Below are 17,800 nucleotides of genomic sequence, written 5' to 3' on the forward strand. Positions count from 1 at the left end.
TCACTTGTACTCTTATCTGTTTCAGATTAAGCTAGCTTTTTGTGTTGTCCAGCTTGAAAGTGAGGTGTTCGTCGCATATACTTCATCATTCTTTTGATTATCAGTATAATGGTTACATTAGACCTCTCGGCACATGGCTTTTTAGTGGCTACACGATGCACCATCTGTGTCACTTCTTTATTTGTCTTTGTTTATTTCAGCAAAACCAGATCTGACTTATGTGGGTATCTTACCTCCTCTTGGCTGTAGATTTTACTGTAAGCACATCATCAGATTATTGCTGTGCTTTTGTGACCACACAGATCTCTATGTGAGTCTCTCAGTGCGACCCCTGGAGAATCCAAACAAGTGTAGCAATGTTTCTGGTCATGTCAGCCTTTAATTGACCTTACCACCACTGTAAATAGATATTTAGAAATAGATATTTAGAAAATAGACGTATTTTTTCCTCCTCGGTGCAATCATACCACAGAAATCCATCAGCGTCTTCCCATCAAATGCCCTTCTGCTCTGTGACCCACTCTCCACAGCTGATCCGCTGTTATAGTGGTGATAAGGCAGCAGTGAGATGGGAAATCATTTCATTATGCCTCTCCTGTGTTCCTTTGATATTTCCCTCACTGCCCACTCACTAATTCATAAAGATGAAATTAGAGTTGGCTTATTCTTCTCTGGAGCCTGTTCCTTGTCTAGTCTCCTGTCTTGGATCATCAATTTGTGTCAGTCTCTATTCTGCTCTCTGCAAGTGACTCGGTTGCCTTTTGAGATATCCCTGCTTGGCACAGTGTCTCTCCTCATCCTCTCTCTCTGTCTCCATCTGGTCCATCTCCACCTGACTCATTCTTATTCCCCCCCCCCCCCCACATCTTTATTCTGACCTTCCGCTTTATCTTTGCCCTTCTCTGTCTTTACTCCTGAAAACCTGCTCTGGCTGTTTCACCTGGAGCTCACAGAGAATCCATATTAATTCCATTTGTTTTCACTCCATGTTCCTTTTCCTGTTTGTTTATATCTGTCAAAGCAGCTGAGCTTCAAATCCAGTCCGTGCCCATCATCTCCCCTCTCCTAAACTGTCTTAGACTCTGTCTTCTTCCCTGTTCTTTAGCCAGAAAGGATTTTCTGATCCCATTTTAGAAAGACTGCTGACAAAAACTGGGAACAGTTTGCTGTTTTTCTTTTCTGCTTTTAAGTCATATGTCACTGCCCAAAATATATAACATATATATATATACATATATATATATACTGTCTGACTAATATATTTAAAGCTGCAAAGGTTTTCATTTTCAGCCTTCTCAGCCTTCAGTCACCACTGTTCTGATATCTTAGTGGATTAACTCATCTTTGAGAAAGACAGATTTGGGGTACGTCTCAAAAGTACCCTCAATAACACAACTCTTGCAATCTGCTGAAACTCTGCAGCTTTTCTGGTAATTTTGATAAGTGGAAGCATTTTTTTTCCCTTTTACACAGACCATGCTGTGTTCATGACAAGGGAGAGTTGTGCTTTCTTCGTTTTCCAGATTTATGCTTTGATGGCCTCTTTAGGGTGTTGTAAAAAGGAAATGAAGCCTGAATACTGCGATAATATTTAAGATCTGCATTTAAGATCTGGCTGTCTCAGCTTTGTCTCTATATATATATTCACTCAGCACCATGTTATGTTTAGTTGGCTTTGTCCTGGTTATTTTAGGGTTCGCCTGCACAACCCCACTCACACCTAACATTTGATCACCCATCCAGCTGCTACACACTAAACTGTTTTTTCTTTATTTGCTGAATAAAATGGTACATTTTTGATCAGTCTGTGTCTCTCCCATTATTTGTTATGGCTGTTGAGTCCGACCATGACGAATGTTGCATGAAGAATGTTTCATGTGCAGACACACATGCAGTACATCTGTTCCCCACAAATGTGCAAAGATGCCATTTGTCATTGAATCTTTCACTGTGACCCAAATTAGCCACTGTAGCAATAAATTTAGAAACTTGGACAGCACGGGTGTTATGTGTTCTCCTTTTGGCAACACTGGCCTGGTGCCTACAAAAAATGATACATTTTATTTGTAGGTATCATGAATTGCGGCTATTCATCTGCCATTTGATGCCACTCTTATTTTGCTGATCATGCATGGCTTTAAGATTGGCTTCAAGCAACCCGCAGCAGAAACCTGGAAATATAAATTTAGTGAGAAAATGCTTTTAGCTAGTTAAAGTTTAATAGTTATTGAAATTATGCCAGGCAATATGATAGGCAATCCCAGTGTGATCACATTATCAGTATGGCCTTCTTTTTCAAGTGGTCCTTTCTCATGAGAGGTTAGAGATTTTTTCAATACAAAAGATTAAGGATCCTAAAACACGACACAGTGTCCGACAGGTAGAGCAAAACAGAACAAAGGACACTCTTTAATCTGGCACAGTAACAGTTAAACAACTTCAAAAGCATATATTCCAAAGACTGAGATGTCATAAGAAACAAATGCAAGAAACGAAAGCAAAAAACTGTCAAAAACCAAAGGGGCTAAAGACAAGAATCAGACTGACATGAAACAAATGCATAACAAACTAATTAACTGATTTAAAGAATATTAACCAGGGCATGTAAAGCAATCATAACATAGGGAAAAAATAGAGGCAGGAAATAAAAAGCAAAAGATTCACAAGGAAAGTAATCTGAGTTTAACTGAGACGTGAGAAGCACACACAGACAAACAGATGGCATGAAGGACCCACAGGAGACACAGGGGCAAGTCAACCACTAAGAACCACGACAAGTCGACACGACACTATCATCTTTTGTTCTTGAAATGCATAAACAATACATATTTACCACATACTAAATTAATAAAACTTTGCTAGTACTTTGTTGGATCCCGTTCATTCTTGCCTCTTTTAGATGCCTTTGTTCTTTGTGGAATAGATTTCACAAATTTAACAAGGTGCTGGCAAAATTTCTCAGATTTTGATTCGTATTGACATGATAGTATCGCACAGTTGCTGCAGGTTTTTTGGCTGCACATCAGTGATGCGAGTCTTCTGTTTCATCACATCCCAAAGTTGCTCTATTGGATCACAGTTTGGTGATTGTGGAGACCATTTGGATACAGTTAACGAAGCAGCATGTTCAAGAAACCAGTTCGAATTAACACGAGCTTGGTGACATCGCAAGTTATCCTTCTAGAAGCAGACATCAAAAGATGAATACTCTGGTCTGTGAGGCTGTGGCATTTAGGAGGTACTAAAAGGGCCCAAAGTGTGCCAAGAAAATATCCCCCACACCACAACACTGCCACCAGCAGCCTGGACAGGATGAATTCATGCTTTCATGTTGTTTACATCAAATTGTGACCCTACCCTCTGAATGTCAGAGCAGAAATCATGGCTCATAAGCCCATGCAACGTTTTTCAGTCTTTTGTTGTCAAATTTTGGTGAGTTCTTGCAAATTTTAGCTTCAATTTCCTGTTCTTAGTTCTTAGCCTTCTGTTTCTACAATCACAGTGTTCTGCATTCAGAGACTCTCTTGTGCAAAACTTTGTTCTAACAAGGCCTTATTTGACTCACTGTTGCCTTCATATCAACTTAAAGCAGCCTGGCTTTTCTCCTCTGACCTCTGACGTTAACAAGGCATTTTTTCTCAGAGAACTGCTGCTCGCAAAAACAACATGAAACCTTCAAAGTCACTTAAATCACCTCTGATGCTCAGCTTGAACATCAGCAAGTCGTCTCTATGCCCACAAGCTGCCACGTGACTGGCTGATTAGATAGTTGAGCAGATAATTCAACTGCTCAACTGCTAATGAGCAGTCGAATTAATAAAAAGACCAGTGAGTGTAGAGCTGCTGATGTCGCTGTTCTTGGAGATGTTTTTGTTGTTTGATTTTTTGCATACTGTGTGTGCATGTGCGATGACATGATTTAGAAGTGCACAACCAAAAATGAACACGCTGCAGCTTACCTCAAACATTTACGTCATGATGTCAGCTGCAACTGCCAGACAGGATGAGTGTAGATCACAAAGACATCGTCCTTACACACACAGGGTGGCTCACCCTCGGCTCACAATTTCTCCCTCCACAAACATCCCCCACCTGTGCACCTCTGTCCCCTGGGTCAATAAGCAGAGGTCAGTTATATCTGACATCATTTTGCAATCAACCAGCAGAATGCAGTTGGAATCCAATTCTGTGTAACAAAGCTGCAAATTTTCCCCCTGCATGTGCATCTGTGCATCAAAATCTGATGTGAAATGTAACAGAGCAATTACAGCCGGGACTGACTAACACGCACCATCTCCATCTTGACCACGTCTATTGCAGGGCAGACCTTCATTTTCTGCACAACTGCTTCCTGCCTCATAGCATTATTACAGGGACGATGTGGAGAACAGTAGATTTATATGGACATTTAGGGGTCGCAGTTTAGAGCCGAGTGTCAGCAGAGTAAATGTTATGTTTAATGTTTTAGATCATACAACGCCCCCAAGAGGACTGTAGTGCATACTACAGCTGCAGTTTAAATCTCTTAACTGTTAGCAAGTAGTAAAGCCAGTGCTTCTCTGTACAATAGAGTTGTCACTGTACAGATAACATTCATCTTATCTGTGAAATGACACTAATTTCTTTTTTTTTGGGGGGGGGGGTAAACTGTGGGTAAACTCACTGATAGAATTTAAATAGACTGCATGCTTCCTGTTGTGTACTTTACCCTCGAAGGTCAGGCACTGAGACCACCTGTGGTCTGAACATGTAGATTTCTTTATTAGTCCACAGATATCAACATCATGACACCTCCTGCAGTGCAAACCTGCTGCTGATGGATGATTTGTGGTTATATGGGCGTAAAGAGAGTATCACTTCATGTTGAAGGGTTTTTTCAGTTTATTAATATAACATTGCACAAAGAAAACTTCAGATGGTGTGAAAGGTCCTTTTCTTATTGATTATCTTGATGGAGGCTTTTCCATTCTCTGCCCTTCAACATTAACACAGCATAACAAATTGTGCATGAATTAAAAAAGAGATGAAACAATCATAATCTTCCTTTCCCTTTCAACCCAGTAAGTAGTTCACCTGATCAACAACATCTGAGGCTCTGCAGTACACAGCCATGTTAGCATTCAATCTCAAGCTGGCATTCAGCCACAAGAGCCATTATAGAAATATGCAAACAAAGTGAAGGTCCAGGACAATGAGTGCAGCTAATACATTACCAAAGGTTGAAAATAAAAGCATTACATCCTTGGACTGCTTCCAAATATTAAATTCCATTTCGCTTTTCATCTCTACCGCACAAAACACTGGCTTCAAAACACAGCAAGAGATAAGACCCTGATTTTATAGATGCACTCTATTTATTCAGTCATTATTTTTAAATAAACAAAGAAAGAATGAAAAAAGAGGCTATGCAAACCACACAGTAGTGCTCACAATGGTGAAAGCAGGCATTTTAGTTTAGGAGATTATTTTGGATTTTGCACGTCAGCACTAAGTGTGGCTGAGTATGATGGGAATGCTGCTGGAAACAAAAGCTTAAAGATGTGATCTGCTCAATGAAAGGTTATTATAATATATCTTGAAGGGGGTCATAATTGTGCAAAGTAACCAATTTCAGGACAATCCACCCAACGATTTTTTATATATTTAAGTGTGCACGAACCAACCAACAAACCTGGATTGTTAGAACTTGCAGCTGTACCTACTTTTCTGACCAAGGACAGCCAGGTGTACCTATAAAGAGTGTTATAGCACTCTAAAGTTCATCAGTCTAAAATATGTCTGCATTTAAATAATTCAGCTCCTGGCATTAGGTTTATGGTCTCCATCTGTTTCTTTTCCTTTGCTTGATTTTACAAACCCTAATGACCTCACGGGTATTTCTCCATGGGTCAGCTCTTTTTCAATTAGCAGCTTAGCATCTCCCAGCATGATCATTAACACCCAGCGGCATGTCCACCAACCTGAAATAAAACACATTCAAATGTGTTCTCAGCACAAGGTTAAACACGGAGGGCATTTTAGTTCTCATTTGAACATATTTTAACTTGCAATTGCACTTGTTTGCACCCGTGCAGTGGGAGAAGCAGTGAGATGATGTCACCTGATATCTGCCACCCTGAGCCACCAGATGCTGCTGCTGCGCAGGAACAGCCTATAGAGATGTAAAAAACCAAACCAAAGCTCCCACTTCTTGATTGAAACAGGATTTTGTAGATGGAAAGTTTAAAATCAAGAAAAGGTCTGTAGATCTGACACTGGGAACCATCAAATTCAAGACAGGTGATTACATCACAGCTCTCGGCTGAAGGATGAAAAACCAGGGAGGATAAGCCTGTAACCGCTTTGCCTAAAGATGAGAAACGCTGAGTGTGTTTGGCTTTTGCTCCGAGCTCACCAGCGTGTGGAATTTCTTGTGTTTGTGTATATCTGACATTTACAGGTTTGCTGGATAATGTTCCCACGCAGATTTCTGTCATCTGCATGAACATGAACTTTGCTTTGGGTTCATGTAGAAGAGGAAGGGAAGAAAAAAACCCTCATTTTGTTCTGTTTTCTCGTGTGTGTTACTTGTTTAGTTCAAAGAAAATAACCCAAAGTCAAATAAAAAAAATACATTTATGACGGTGGAAGTACAGCTGACTGCTACTGAAAGTGTGTGCAGATACAGTTTATGTGCAGAAAAGAGGAAACGTTCAACTACAACCAAACCTTTCAAGTTCTATCAGACTTCTGTCTGACACAAACCTTCACTTATATTAAAACTTCCCAGCATTTTTTAACACCTACACTCATGATGAGCAGGTTTAATTGGTGACTTCAGACAGTGATAGCTTCAAACAGTCATTTCATGAGAACTCTGCAGGTCCTGACTTGCTTCTGTGGACAGTGGCTGACAAGGCTGAGATGCCTCAGAGGGAGTGTCTCCCTCTATAAACTGCGCTGTATCTGTTGAAAGTGTGTACAAAGCCAAGAGCAAGTTTCAGCTATAAGAAAAGACACTGTGACTGAAATAAAACCCTGACAGAGAGGAAGGGGGATTTACATTTGACATCTGCTTGCTGTCTCTTTCAGTTTCAGCCTGATTTGAAAGACCACAGTGAGCAGCAGTTTGATTTAAGGCACTAAAAACTCTCGTACGTGCACTCCCCTGCTCTCTAATTACTGGAACTGCCTTTCCCGTGCTCTGTCAAGCTCCACTCGAGGATTTGATCATCCCTGCCTCCCTTCTGTCCTCCTAATCCCGTCTTGTTCTTCAGTGGTAAAGGGTGAAATTCAGAGAATTCTTTTCAGTGACCACACCAAACTCTGAAGTCACATGTCTTGTTTTTCCCTTCCCGCCCGTCTCCTAAATAAGGAATTACAATTTGAGGGGGGAAAAGGAGAAAGAGCGTAGGGGCGGGTCATAAGAGTGAAATAAGAGGACCTGAAAGGCGTAGCTCTCTCTTGCTCCCTCTTTCTACTGAAGTGTAACACTTCAGGGGTGTTTGCTGCGCTTAATCCTGCCACTTCTGTACTGTGCACTCTGCACTGTGTTGTAGAGGAAGAAGAAGAGCAGACAAACAGCAGCGCCAGACCAACCCCACCTGCATTCACCAGAAAGCTACTACACAAAGTAAGTAAAGGCTCCTCTTCTTTTCCTCTCAGTTTTTTTTGCTTTTTTTTAAATTCTCATCAGCAGCCAAACCATTTCTCTGCTTCTTTATGGATCTTGTGGCTGATTCTGGTGCAGAAAATATGAAAAATATGATACTGCCTCTCATGCTCTCCACCCTTGCTCTCTGTCTCCTTCCCCCTTGCTTGTGTTTGGTCATACACAGGCCGAGGCAATACACTGAGTTAATATTTAGCCATTCCTGTGTGGATTCTGGGTGAGCCTGTGCATTCTTCTGTTATAAAAACCCATTTTGTTTTGTCTGGCTTCTCCTCTGAACACGCACCTCGTGCTCACGGCATGTGAGACCTAACAATTCCAGGAAATGTTAACAGGTTCAGCCTCTGACAAACCTCTTATCGCTACTGCCTAATAGTATATAAATTTCCTCTTCAGGGTATGTTTTGAACACCAGGTTGTTGGTTCAGAAAGTGGCAACTGGCAGCTTGCTGCTGCCACATTTTTTGTTAGATTTATGGGCCTTGATAAAGTTTTATAGTTTGAGAAACTGACGTTAGGTGGTGACTGCTATCTTTTGTCATGAGGTGGAAATACAACAGTGGGGACTGTGCAAGATGAAGGAAGGCAAGAGCATGAAGAAATAATCTCGATCTGGATCCACCGTGTTCACATAGTAAGGATTTCAACATGAGCTGATGGTGCAATTTTATGAAAGCTATGCAAGCCTCTTGTAACAGATGTCTGCAAGTTACTAGAATATGATTGTTTAACAGTTTGGAGGGTGGAGTGAGACAAATGACTGATGATGAGTGACTCGGTCACATATGGAACGACATCTGAGTAACTTAACGGTGTCTTACTCAGATTTCTAACGGTTTCTAGTTTAAACTACACAAAACAGGCATTAAAGTCCCACTGTGTCAAACTGAAGCAGAGGATTAATAAAATGATGGTGTACAGTAAGACGTCTGGGAGAATGAAGGCTTAAAATACTAGATTTAGTGGATTCTATGATCATGCAGTTTAAATGATTAATCTGCAGTGTTCTCCTCTCTGATTAGAAACAAACAAACACACACCCACTATAAGACATGCACTAATTAGGTATGCTAATGATCAGGAAGTGTTCAGTTATTCATCTTACACAAGTTGTAAGTATGATTTGGTCATTTAGAGGTGTTACGTACAATTTCAGCTGAGTGTCACTTTAAGCTTCAAATCATTTTGTGGTAGTTGCCCACTGTGGGGTGAGATTGTGAGATGGGAGGGAGTAGATGTGACTTTATGATTACAAGATGTTCCCACTTGACCACTCCCAGTTATGTTTTTAAGTGCACAGCTCTATATGAGCTTCTAAGTCACGCTTCCATAAACACCTGCGCACACTCCTAGTTGCAGTTTTACAATTATGCTTAGGTGGACAATCATCCCTGGAAATGCTGCTGCGAGTTACAGCAACATTGGCCATTTAATGTGTCGCTCATACATCTGATTTCACGCTCAACATGGGGTTAATCTGAAAGAGCGCGTTCTCTGATTTCGTCATTCCTTGCAAGACGTTCAGGTCCTGATGTTTGCAGCTGCTTGATGTAACGGGCATGTCCGGACACCACACAGATGGAAGTCATCTGATTGAGAAACAGGCTACTTAGGAGTTTGGATGGCTGAGTATTTTCCTCGCTCTTGCCGCTGTTAACAAACAACTTATGGAATAACTCTGGAGACAGGAAGACACTTATCCTCCGCATGACCGCATGACCACATAACCACTGCAACCTCAGACAATGAACAGAGAACAATGTGTGTGTGTGTCTATAGCAGCTCCAGCGTGGAGCTGTGGACACAATGATAAGCTATCAAACTTTCAACACATATTGCGTAACACTAATCCTCTGTTTGGCTAAAGGTGTGCCTGTATGTCCTGGAGCAACATCTATCTATATAATTCTAAGTGTATATTAAAGTCTGCAGAATTAAAAACAGATCCTCCAATTGTTTATGAGTAAGATGTGATTCTGGATCCTGATATTTGCAGAGCACCTGCTTACCTTAGATGTTAAATGTGCAGATATTATCGCAGTAAATTAGCACAGTAAATGGAGAAAAAAGGGGAGAACGAGCTATAATCATCCCCATCTGTTATGTGGATTCCTAGAAAATTCCAAAGTTGTTGTGCCGTTGTGCAACTCTGTGATTTGGATCTGTAAAAGCAAATTGTGTATTGCGATAGTATTTCTCTGATATAGCCGGCTTTTTGTTTTTTTCTTACAGACCGTTTCCATAGTGAGCAACACTATGTTGTTATGTTTAGATTCCTGTATATACACAGCTACCTTACTCAGGAAGGAAATGACAGCTGAATGTGCAAACAGGATGGAGGGAGTAGGGTGGTTTGGCTGAGGCCAACAGGAAGTTCTTTGTGCATTAATATGTCAGATAAACCAACCATAATTACTTTCAGAGTGCAACAAAGTTGGAATTCCTCAAGTCATTAAACACTTTAATTTCCATTGTCAGAAATGTATTTGCTAAATAGCTGCACTGCTGCGGCCTGGATAATGGAAAACTCAGATTATTGTGTGCATTGCATGGTTAGTACCCTGCTCACGCTCTTGTCCTCAGGTCGTCATCGGCTTCTTTTCTAATCCATCTAACCCTGACAGTATGGCAAATATTCTTATTTGTTTCATACATAGCAGAGATTTGAGACATATGAAGAGCGCACTAACTTCAAATGATAAATGAGCCTCTTGAGGTGTGAAAGTGACGACCAACAAAAATATGCTCACTTTTAGAAAGTCTCCTCATTCTAAAAGTTTCAAAGTAACAGCTCCTCATAAATAACAGAACATTCAGTGGAAACACATTCACTGGATTGATTGCATCTGTGGGTGTGAGCGGGGCAGGCATCGGTATGTGAACACTATTAAATCTATCAGATATTAGAATGCTGCCAGGGAGTGGAGTTTGCTGAGCTACCAGCCTATCTAACATTGACTTTCCCTTCCATTAGGATTACAATGGCAAACAGAGGTCCCTCCTATGGTCTGACCCGTGAGGTTCAGAGTAAGATTGATAAGAAATACGATCCGGAACTGGAGGAAAGGCTGGTGGAGTGGATCGTTGCCCAGTGCGGATCTGGAGTCGGTCGGCCCCAGCCCAACAAGACAGGCTTCCAAAACTGGCTCAAGGATGGATGTGTGAGTTCTAGTTTTGCAGAAGTGTAAATGTCCTTATAAAGCATTGTAATTCACTTTATGTGCAGTGTATTGAGAGGACTCCGTGTGCGTCTAGGTGCTGTGTGAGCTCATCAACAGCCTGTATGGAGCCAACAAGCCAATCAAGACCATCAAGAGCTCTGGCATGGCATTCAAGCAGATGGAGCAAATCTCCATGTTCCTCAGAGCAGCTGAAAGTTACGGAGTCACCAAAACTGACATCTTTCAGACTGTAGACCTCTTTGAGGGTAAGATAACCAACCAACCAGAGCTTTTCTTTACTGTAACAATTGAGACTCAAGAGGGAAAAAACAGTACAGGTTCTCCTCCTTGTATTTCCTTGGGCTCTGTTGATGTGAGGATGTTGCATGTCTGCAGGCAAAGATCTGGCTGCTGTCCAGAGGACCCTGATGGCTCTGGGAAGTGTGGCCGTCACAAAGGGTGATGGGAATTACAAAGGAGACCCCAGCTGGTTCCATAAGTAAGCTTTTCCTCCTTGTCCTGTAAATACACTAGCCTCTGAGGAAAGATGAAACGCAAAGGAGGTTTGAAGATTGAGCACTGACTGACGTCTGTTTGTGTGTGTGCAGAAAAGCCCAGGAGAACAGGAGAGATTTCTCGGAGGAACAGCTGAAAGAAGGCCAAAGTGTCATCGGCCTGCAAATGGGCACAAATAAAGGAGCATCTCAAGCTGGCATGACAGGCTACGGACGTCCCAGGCAGATCATCAACAACCCCTGAACCGGAGCAGTTCTTAAACCGCCCTCCTTCTGCCCTCTGGAAGGCCAGTGAGCAAGGATGGAGAGACGTTGACTCTTACCTTGGATATGAGGAAAAATGTGATCTGACTGTTTTTCAGATTTTAACGGGACCAAAATAGGGACCAACGAGAACAAGTGCACATGTAGATCTTTAACAGTAGAAATCAAACATTTAACAATGTTTCTTTTGTTTGACTCATTGTAAATATTTTTTTTTGTTACAGAATCAAAAACAGTTGTTTTGCATGTTTAAACTCATTACCTTAAAATCATTACTGGAGACCACAATGTTAGACATGTTTGATTTCTTACCTTGCACAGACAGGGAGCTTCAGACCATTTCATTACAACAAAGAAAATCTGCTTGCAGGGACTTGAAACCTGCGTGAGAGAAGAAATCCCCAGAAATCCCCCACTTTGAATGTTCTGTTTGCTTTATTCTTTCCTGTAACATCTACATTATTGCAGTCAATGCCTCTTCTCAAAACTCCAGCAGCGCGTGCATTCAAGGACACCAAAGATGTAAGACTCTGTCATGAAGTCTTTAATTTAATGATAATGTTCATTATTTAGTGTACACTGTCTTTGTTGACTTTATTCTTTCTGTCCTTCTGATGACATAGCTGTCAGTTCATGGACGTCAGGATGTCCTTAAATACACCTCTGAGGAGTGTTTTCCCCACAACAGCTGCAGTAAGACACAGATGTTTTACTGTGTCTTACTGCAGCTTTTCTGGGTACTTAGTGTTACAGCTTCACAGATTACAACCTTAAGCAGGTACCAAGTTGCAGCTGATTCAATTTGTACTGGAATAAAGTAAAAACTTAACGAAAGGTAAGACAATTACAGTTTGCTGTGGTTTACAGTAATGTTAGTAGGTTATAACAAACGCATCCAGTAATACAGCCAAGTTTAAGTAACTTTAGAAAATAAACTGCCTGGTTTGAAAAAGGTATAAACTACACCTGTGTGTGTTTTTACTGTCCTATTACATAATCTATTGTTAGACGCCGTGAGTCAATCAAAATGTTGGACCGCCTCTTTGAAATAAAGTTTGATTTAACGTTTGAAGAAGCCTCTTTTGTAATGAATCTATGGCCTAAGGAAGTGTGTCCTCACACTCAATGATGTCACCGTCACTATCTCGACTCTTGATAACTGGTAGCTGATAAACTGCAACCTATGTGCCTAGCAACAGATAATAAAAACATCAGAGTTTCTGCAGGTAGTCAGGGCGACACGTATGTTTGTGTGCCGTAAAGCTGAGCTGTACTTTAAAGAGAGGTCAGCTAAGGCTGCCAAAGGCAAAGGTGAAGAAAATAATGTAAGGGAGTAATAAATAATGTTGGACTTTGCCTACTTTGATGGAATAAGAGAAGCCAGTGGGAGACTATCGTTATCGCTGCCAGGGTTTTGTTTATACTGTGTTCTTGCTTTGGTCCAGCTTAAGCTGTTCAGCATGAAATGACTCAGAAACAGCCAGAGATGGAAAAGAACAGCAGTAGAGAGAAAACAATAAAAGAAGATGCTTTGATGAAAAAAAGAGGAAAAAGTGCAGCTTTAAAAAAAAAAAAATATATATATATATATATATATATATATATATATATATATATATATATATATATATATATATATATATATATATATATATATATATCCAGATGGAGTCTAGAGATTAAGGTGGCTTGGGTCAGAAGGAGTGCAGGTCATGACAGAGGAGGATTTCAGATAGTAGAGAGCATTTCCAAAAAAGGACGAATCATTGCAGGAGGAGGGTTAAAAAGAGACTTCCTTTTCCTCTTCCTTCTTAGCAGGAAACTGCGTAGGTGCTGACACAAAGGGGGTAAATTAGTATAATGTAAATGGAGGTGGAACCAGTGTGGAGCAAAGACAACAACACTGTAGGTTATCCATCATAGCGCAACATATGTACTTGTGTTTTTATAGTGACTTATTTTCACAATAAAAGCATTAGTCTGAGAAAATTGATGACTTTGAAGTTAGCAAGCAACTTAATACTACTAATAGAGCCCACTCTGCTGTCGATAAGCTGTGGCCCATTAGCGTCAGTGTGACAGTAGCTGTTATCTCTGCCAAAGCCCAGACTGTTATAAGAGTCAAGATGTGTTTATGATTTCAAAACTAATATTTATTTCAACACTAGCAGACACGCGTGGAGTGTTAGTGCCAAATCAGCACCAATGAACTCTTGAGTCTCACAACATGAGCCCAAGTTTATTTGCACATCCACTGATATAACAAGCAAGTTTTTTCTTTTTTGGTCATTGCAACACATGACAGATAATCTACTGTATATTTCTCACTCACTATGTTCAATTCAATTCAATTCAATTTTATTTATATAGCGCCAAATCACAACAAAAGTCGCCTCAAGGCGCTTCATAGATACAGAGAAAAACCCAACAATCATATGACCCCCTATGAGCAAGCACTTTGGCGACAGTGGGAAGGAAAAACTCCCTTTTAACAGGAAGAAACCTCCGGCAGAACCAGGCTCAGGGAGAGGCGGCCATCTGCTGCGACCGGTTGGGGTGAGAGAAGGAAGACAGGATAAAAGACATGCTGTGGAAGAGAGACAGAGGTTAATAACAGATATGATTCAATGCAGAGAAGTCTATTAATACATAGTGAGTGAGAAAGGTGACTGGAAAGGAAAAACCCAATGCATCATGGGAATCCCCCGGCAGCCTACGTCTATTGCAGCATAACTAAGGGAGGATTCAGGGTCACCTGGTCCAGCCCTAACTATATGCTTTAGCAAAAAGGAAAGTTTTAAGCCTAATCTTAAAAGTAGAGATAGTTTCTGTCTCCCGAATCCAAACTGGAAGCTGGTTCCACAGAAGAGGGGCCTGAAAACTGAAGGCTCTGCCTCCCATTCTACTTTTAAATACTCTAGGAACAACAAGTAGGCCTGCAGAGCGAGAGCGAATGTTGTTAATAGACCTCTCTGCATTGAATCATATCTGTTATTAACCTCTGTCTCTCTTCCACAGCATGTCTTTATCCTGTTTGCCTTCTCTCACCCCAACCGGTCGCAGCAGATGGCCGCCCCTCCCTGAGCCTGGTTCTGCCAGAGGTTTCTTCCTGTTAAAAGGGAGTTTTTCCTTCCCACTGTTGCCGAAGTGCTTGCTCATAGGGGATCATGTGATTGTTGGGCTTTTCTCTGTATCTACTGTACAATATAAAGCGCCTTGAGGCAACTTTTGTTGTGATTTGGCACTATATAAATGAAACTGAATTGAATTGAATTATATATTTCTGTTTGAAGGGGCAAAAACTTTACCAAAGTTAATGTGTGGATTCGGTGCCCATTTGCTGCCTTTTCATCTCTGCTAAGCTCCTTTATTGACTGAATATCTACACTCCCCGGCATCTTTTCCAGGTATACCTGCTCAGCTGCTCATTTACGTAACTATCTCTCATTAGCCAATCAGATGGAAAAAGTGGAAAAAGTTGCTGGTCTGATGAGTCTTGATTTCTGCTGAGACATTTCAGTGGTAGGGTGAGAACCTTGTTGAATCTGTGCCATGAAGAATTGAGGCAGTTCAGAAGGCACATGTATGTATACACTTTTACTCCTTGCTTTTGCTTCCTTATCTTCTCTTTTACATAACTAATGATTAGTTAGTGATTTATTTTTCCAACTGTTTTAGAAAGTTGTGGTAAACACGGTGCCTTGAGGTTTCACAGATTTAAACCGTGTGAATAACGTGTGCAGAAACTCTGTGGTGGTGGGACCAGAACAAGTTATTTAAACTGGGTGTAACTTGATTTGTGTAACTAAACCCGAAACAGGAAAAACACACTTGCCCTTTTTTTGTGCATAACGATCCCTGAGTGAGGAGCATCACTCCACAACAGTGGAGCTAAACACAGTGGTTGAACTGTTTTACTTCCAGGGAGGTGCTTGTGTAACTATTTACATAGATTTAAACAGCAGTTTGAGGCAAAACATTGTTCCTGACCCGCAGTGCTGAAAGGCAGCTGAAATTAGTGAACCTGAAAAACCCATCTGTTACATTTGAATTTTTCCACAAACAAACAAAAACACACGTCACTCAGCTCTTCCTCTTTTTTTTTCTCATAGTTGCAGCCTTTTTTCTTCTTTTTTCTTCAGCTAATTTGAAAGAGAGTAGTGGTGCGCAACGTTTTTTGATAGAAGGCCTTTCATTCCCATCAAGGTTTTGATGAAAGTGTGACTGGGCTCACCGCAGTGGAAGGTACTTTGCTGCCATGGAGGGGCATAACAGGGCGGATTATGATCGCCTTGAGATTAGAGAAGCTACTTTTTTGACTGCCAGTTTGAATCTTTGGACCAGCTGGGAAAATGTGACAGGGGAAGCTGATGTAACACCTCCTTCCCCTTATTCAGCCACTGCAGTGCTGCTGGGTAAGACACATAAGGGTTGGGAGTAAAGCCCCCCTCGCTCCAGTGGCTGCAGGAAAGGGCTGATTCCATTACGCCAAAAGGTCATTTGGGAACCACTTAACTATGCAAGTTTCAGCATTTATTTATTCAGCGGTGTCTCAAGAAGAAGGTTACAACATTGCATACAGATATGATGACACAATGAGTAACTTCTGTTTAACTTCTATAAGGACCTAAACATGCAAGCAAGAACCAGTCAGACCGAAAGCCATCTGGCCCAAACCTGAAGATCCATGTAACTCAAACGGCCTTTCAGTCTGATTATCAGGCTAGAACTAATGCTACTGTTAGTAAAGTTAGTTAGGCGGGACTGAGTGACGCAGTGGAAAAGTTTTTGCACACCATTTCAGAGCCCTGGCTTCAGTCCATGACAGTAGGACTTCTGGCTTGTTTAAAGTGAACAGTGAGAAGCCAGTGAGGGATTGCATGCTTTTTGCAGGACTAGTGACTACTAATGGCTGCTCTGTGTGCTCGGTTTCACAGAGTCCTCTTCACAATCACCAACAAAAACTGCTATGGCCTCCTTCAAGAAAGTTCAAGAAAGTAGTTTGTCTGTTTCTTAGCTGTGTTGTATGTATTTGAATGAGAATTGATCCCCTGGTTCAACACACCTGAATCAAATGATTAGTTCATTACCAGGCCTCTGGAGAACTTCAGGACATGTTGAGGAGGTCATTTAGCCATTTAAACAGCTGTGTTGGATCAAGGACACATCTAAAACCTGCAGGACACTGGCCCTTGAGGCCTGGAGTTCCCCCACCCCTGGGATACATAGTGTGAATGGGCCAAAACTGGAAAATTGACATCATGTTTTTAAAATACAAAACAAAAAATGGGTGACACTGCCCTGATGTTCTCATAGAAACATCATAAACACAACTTACTCTTCTGGGTCAAAGGAATGAATTCATGCAGGGACATTTTAAGTCTCACTGTTAGGTTCTCTGTTTTTTGTTAATAAAGTATTGAAACCATACACACATAACTACTACATACATAACTAATTGACAGAATGTCCAACTTCCACCTTCATAAAGTTCTTTTTTTTTTTTTTGTCCGTAAAGGAAATAAAACCCAAAGTAAACAAAGTGATTACTTTCAAAAATGTCTATTCATATTGTAATTATATCATATCATGAATTATTTTATCTGCAGCAGTCATGTGGCGAACCTCTGATAGCTGCAGTATGCTAACTTCCCCAGTTTGCACACAACCCCTTTGATTTAAGGTGTTTCCATCGCCATCACAAATGAACTCCATTTATTTTTAAGCCCTTCAGAGATCTACAGGGTGGGCCATTTATATGGATACACCTTAATAAAATGGGAATGGTTGGTGATATTAAAGTCCTGTTTGTGGCACATTAGTATATGTGAGGGGGCAAACTCCTCAAGATGGGTGGCGACCATGGTGGCCATTTAGAAGTCGGCCATCTTGGATACAACTTTTGTTTTTTCAATAGGAAGAGGGCCATGTGACACATCAAACTTATTGGTAATGTCACAAGAAAAACAATGGTGTGCTTGGTTTCAACGTAACTTTATTCTTTCATGAGTTATTTACAAGTTTCTCTTTGTTCACAGCCATTGACATGTCGAAAAGGTTAACACATGAGGAGCGGATCAAAATTGTGTTGATATCTGGTGAACGCAGTAACCGGGTCATTGCAGCAGATTTCAATGCAAGACACCCTACGAGACCACCCATCTCCCGTGCTACAGTTAGCAAACTGCTTGCTAAGTTTCGTGAAACTG

General features: G+C 41.0%; 1 protein-coding gene across 1 annotated transcript; it reads left to right on the plus strand.

The window, feature by feature from the left end:
- Positions 1-7,428: 7,428 nt before the first annotated feature.
- Positions 7,429-12,666, plus strand: LOC146378853 (transgelin-like). Its single transcript, XM_084941947.1, has 5 exons — positions 7,429-7,612; positions 10,626-10,812; positions 10,907-11,078; positions 11,209-11,311; positions 11,421-12,666. The coding sequence occupies exons 2-5, from the start codon at positions 10,633-10,635 to the stop codon at positions 11,569-11,571; spliced, it is 606 nt and encodes a 201-aa protein (XP_084798073.1). The 5' UTR covers positions 7,429-7,612; positions 10,626-10,632; the 3' UTR covers positions 11,572-12,666.
- The last annotated feature ends 5,134 nt before the right edge of the window (positions 12,667-17,800 follow it).

This window comes from Perissodus microlepis, chromosome 10 (genome assembly GCF_051167445.1).
Source record: "Perissodus microlepis isolate ML-2025 ecotype Zambia chromosome 10, ASM5116744v1, whole genome shotgun sequence".
NCBI classification, from domain to species: Eukaryota; Metazoa; Chordata; class Actinopteri; order Cichliformes; family Cichlidae; genus Perissodus; species Perissodus microlepis.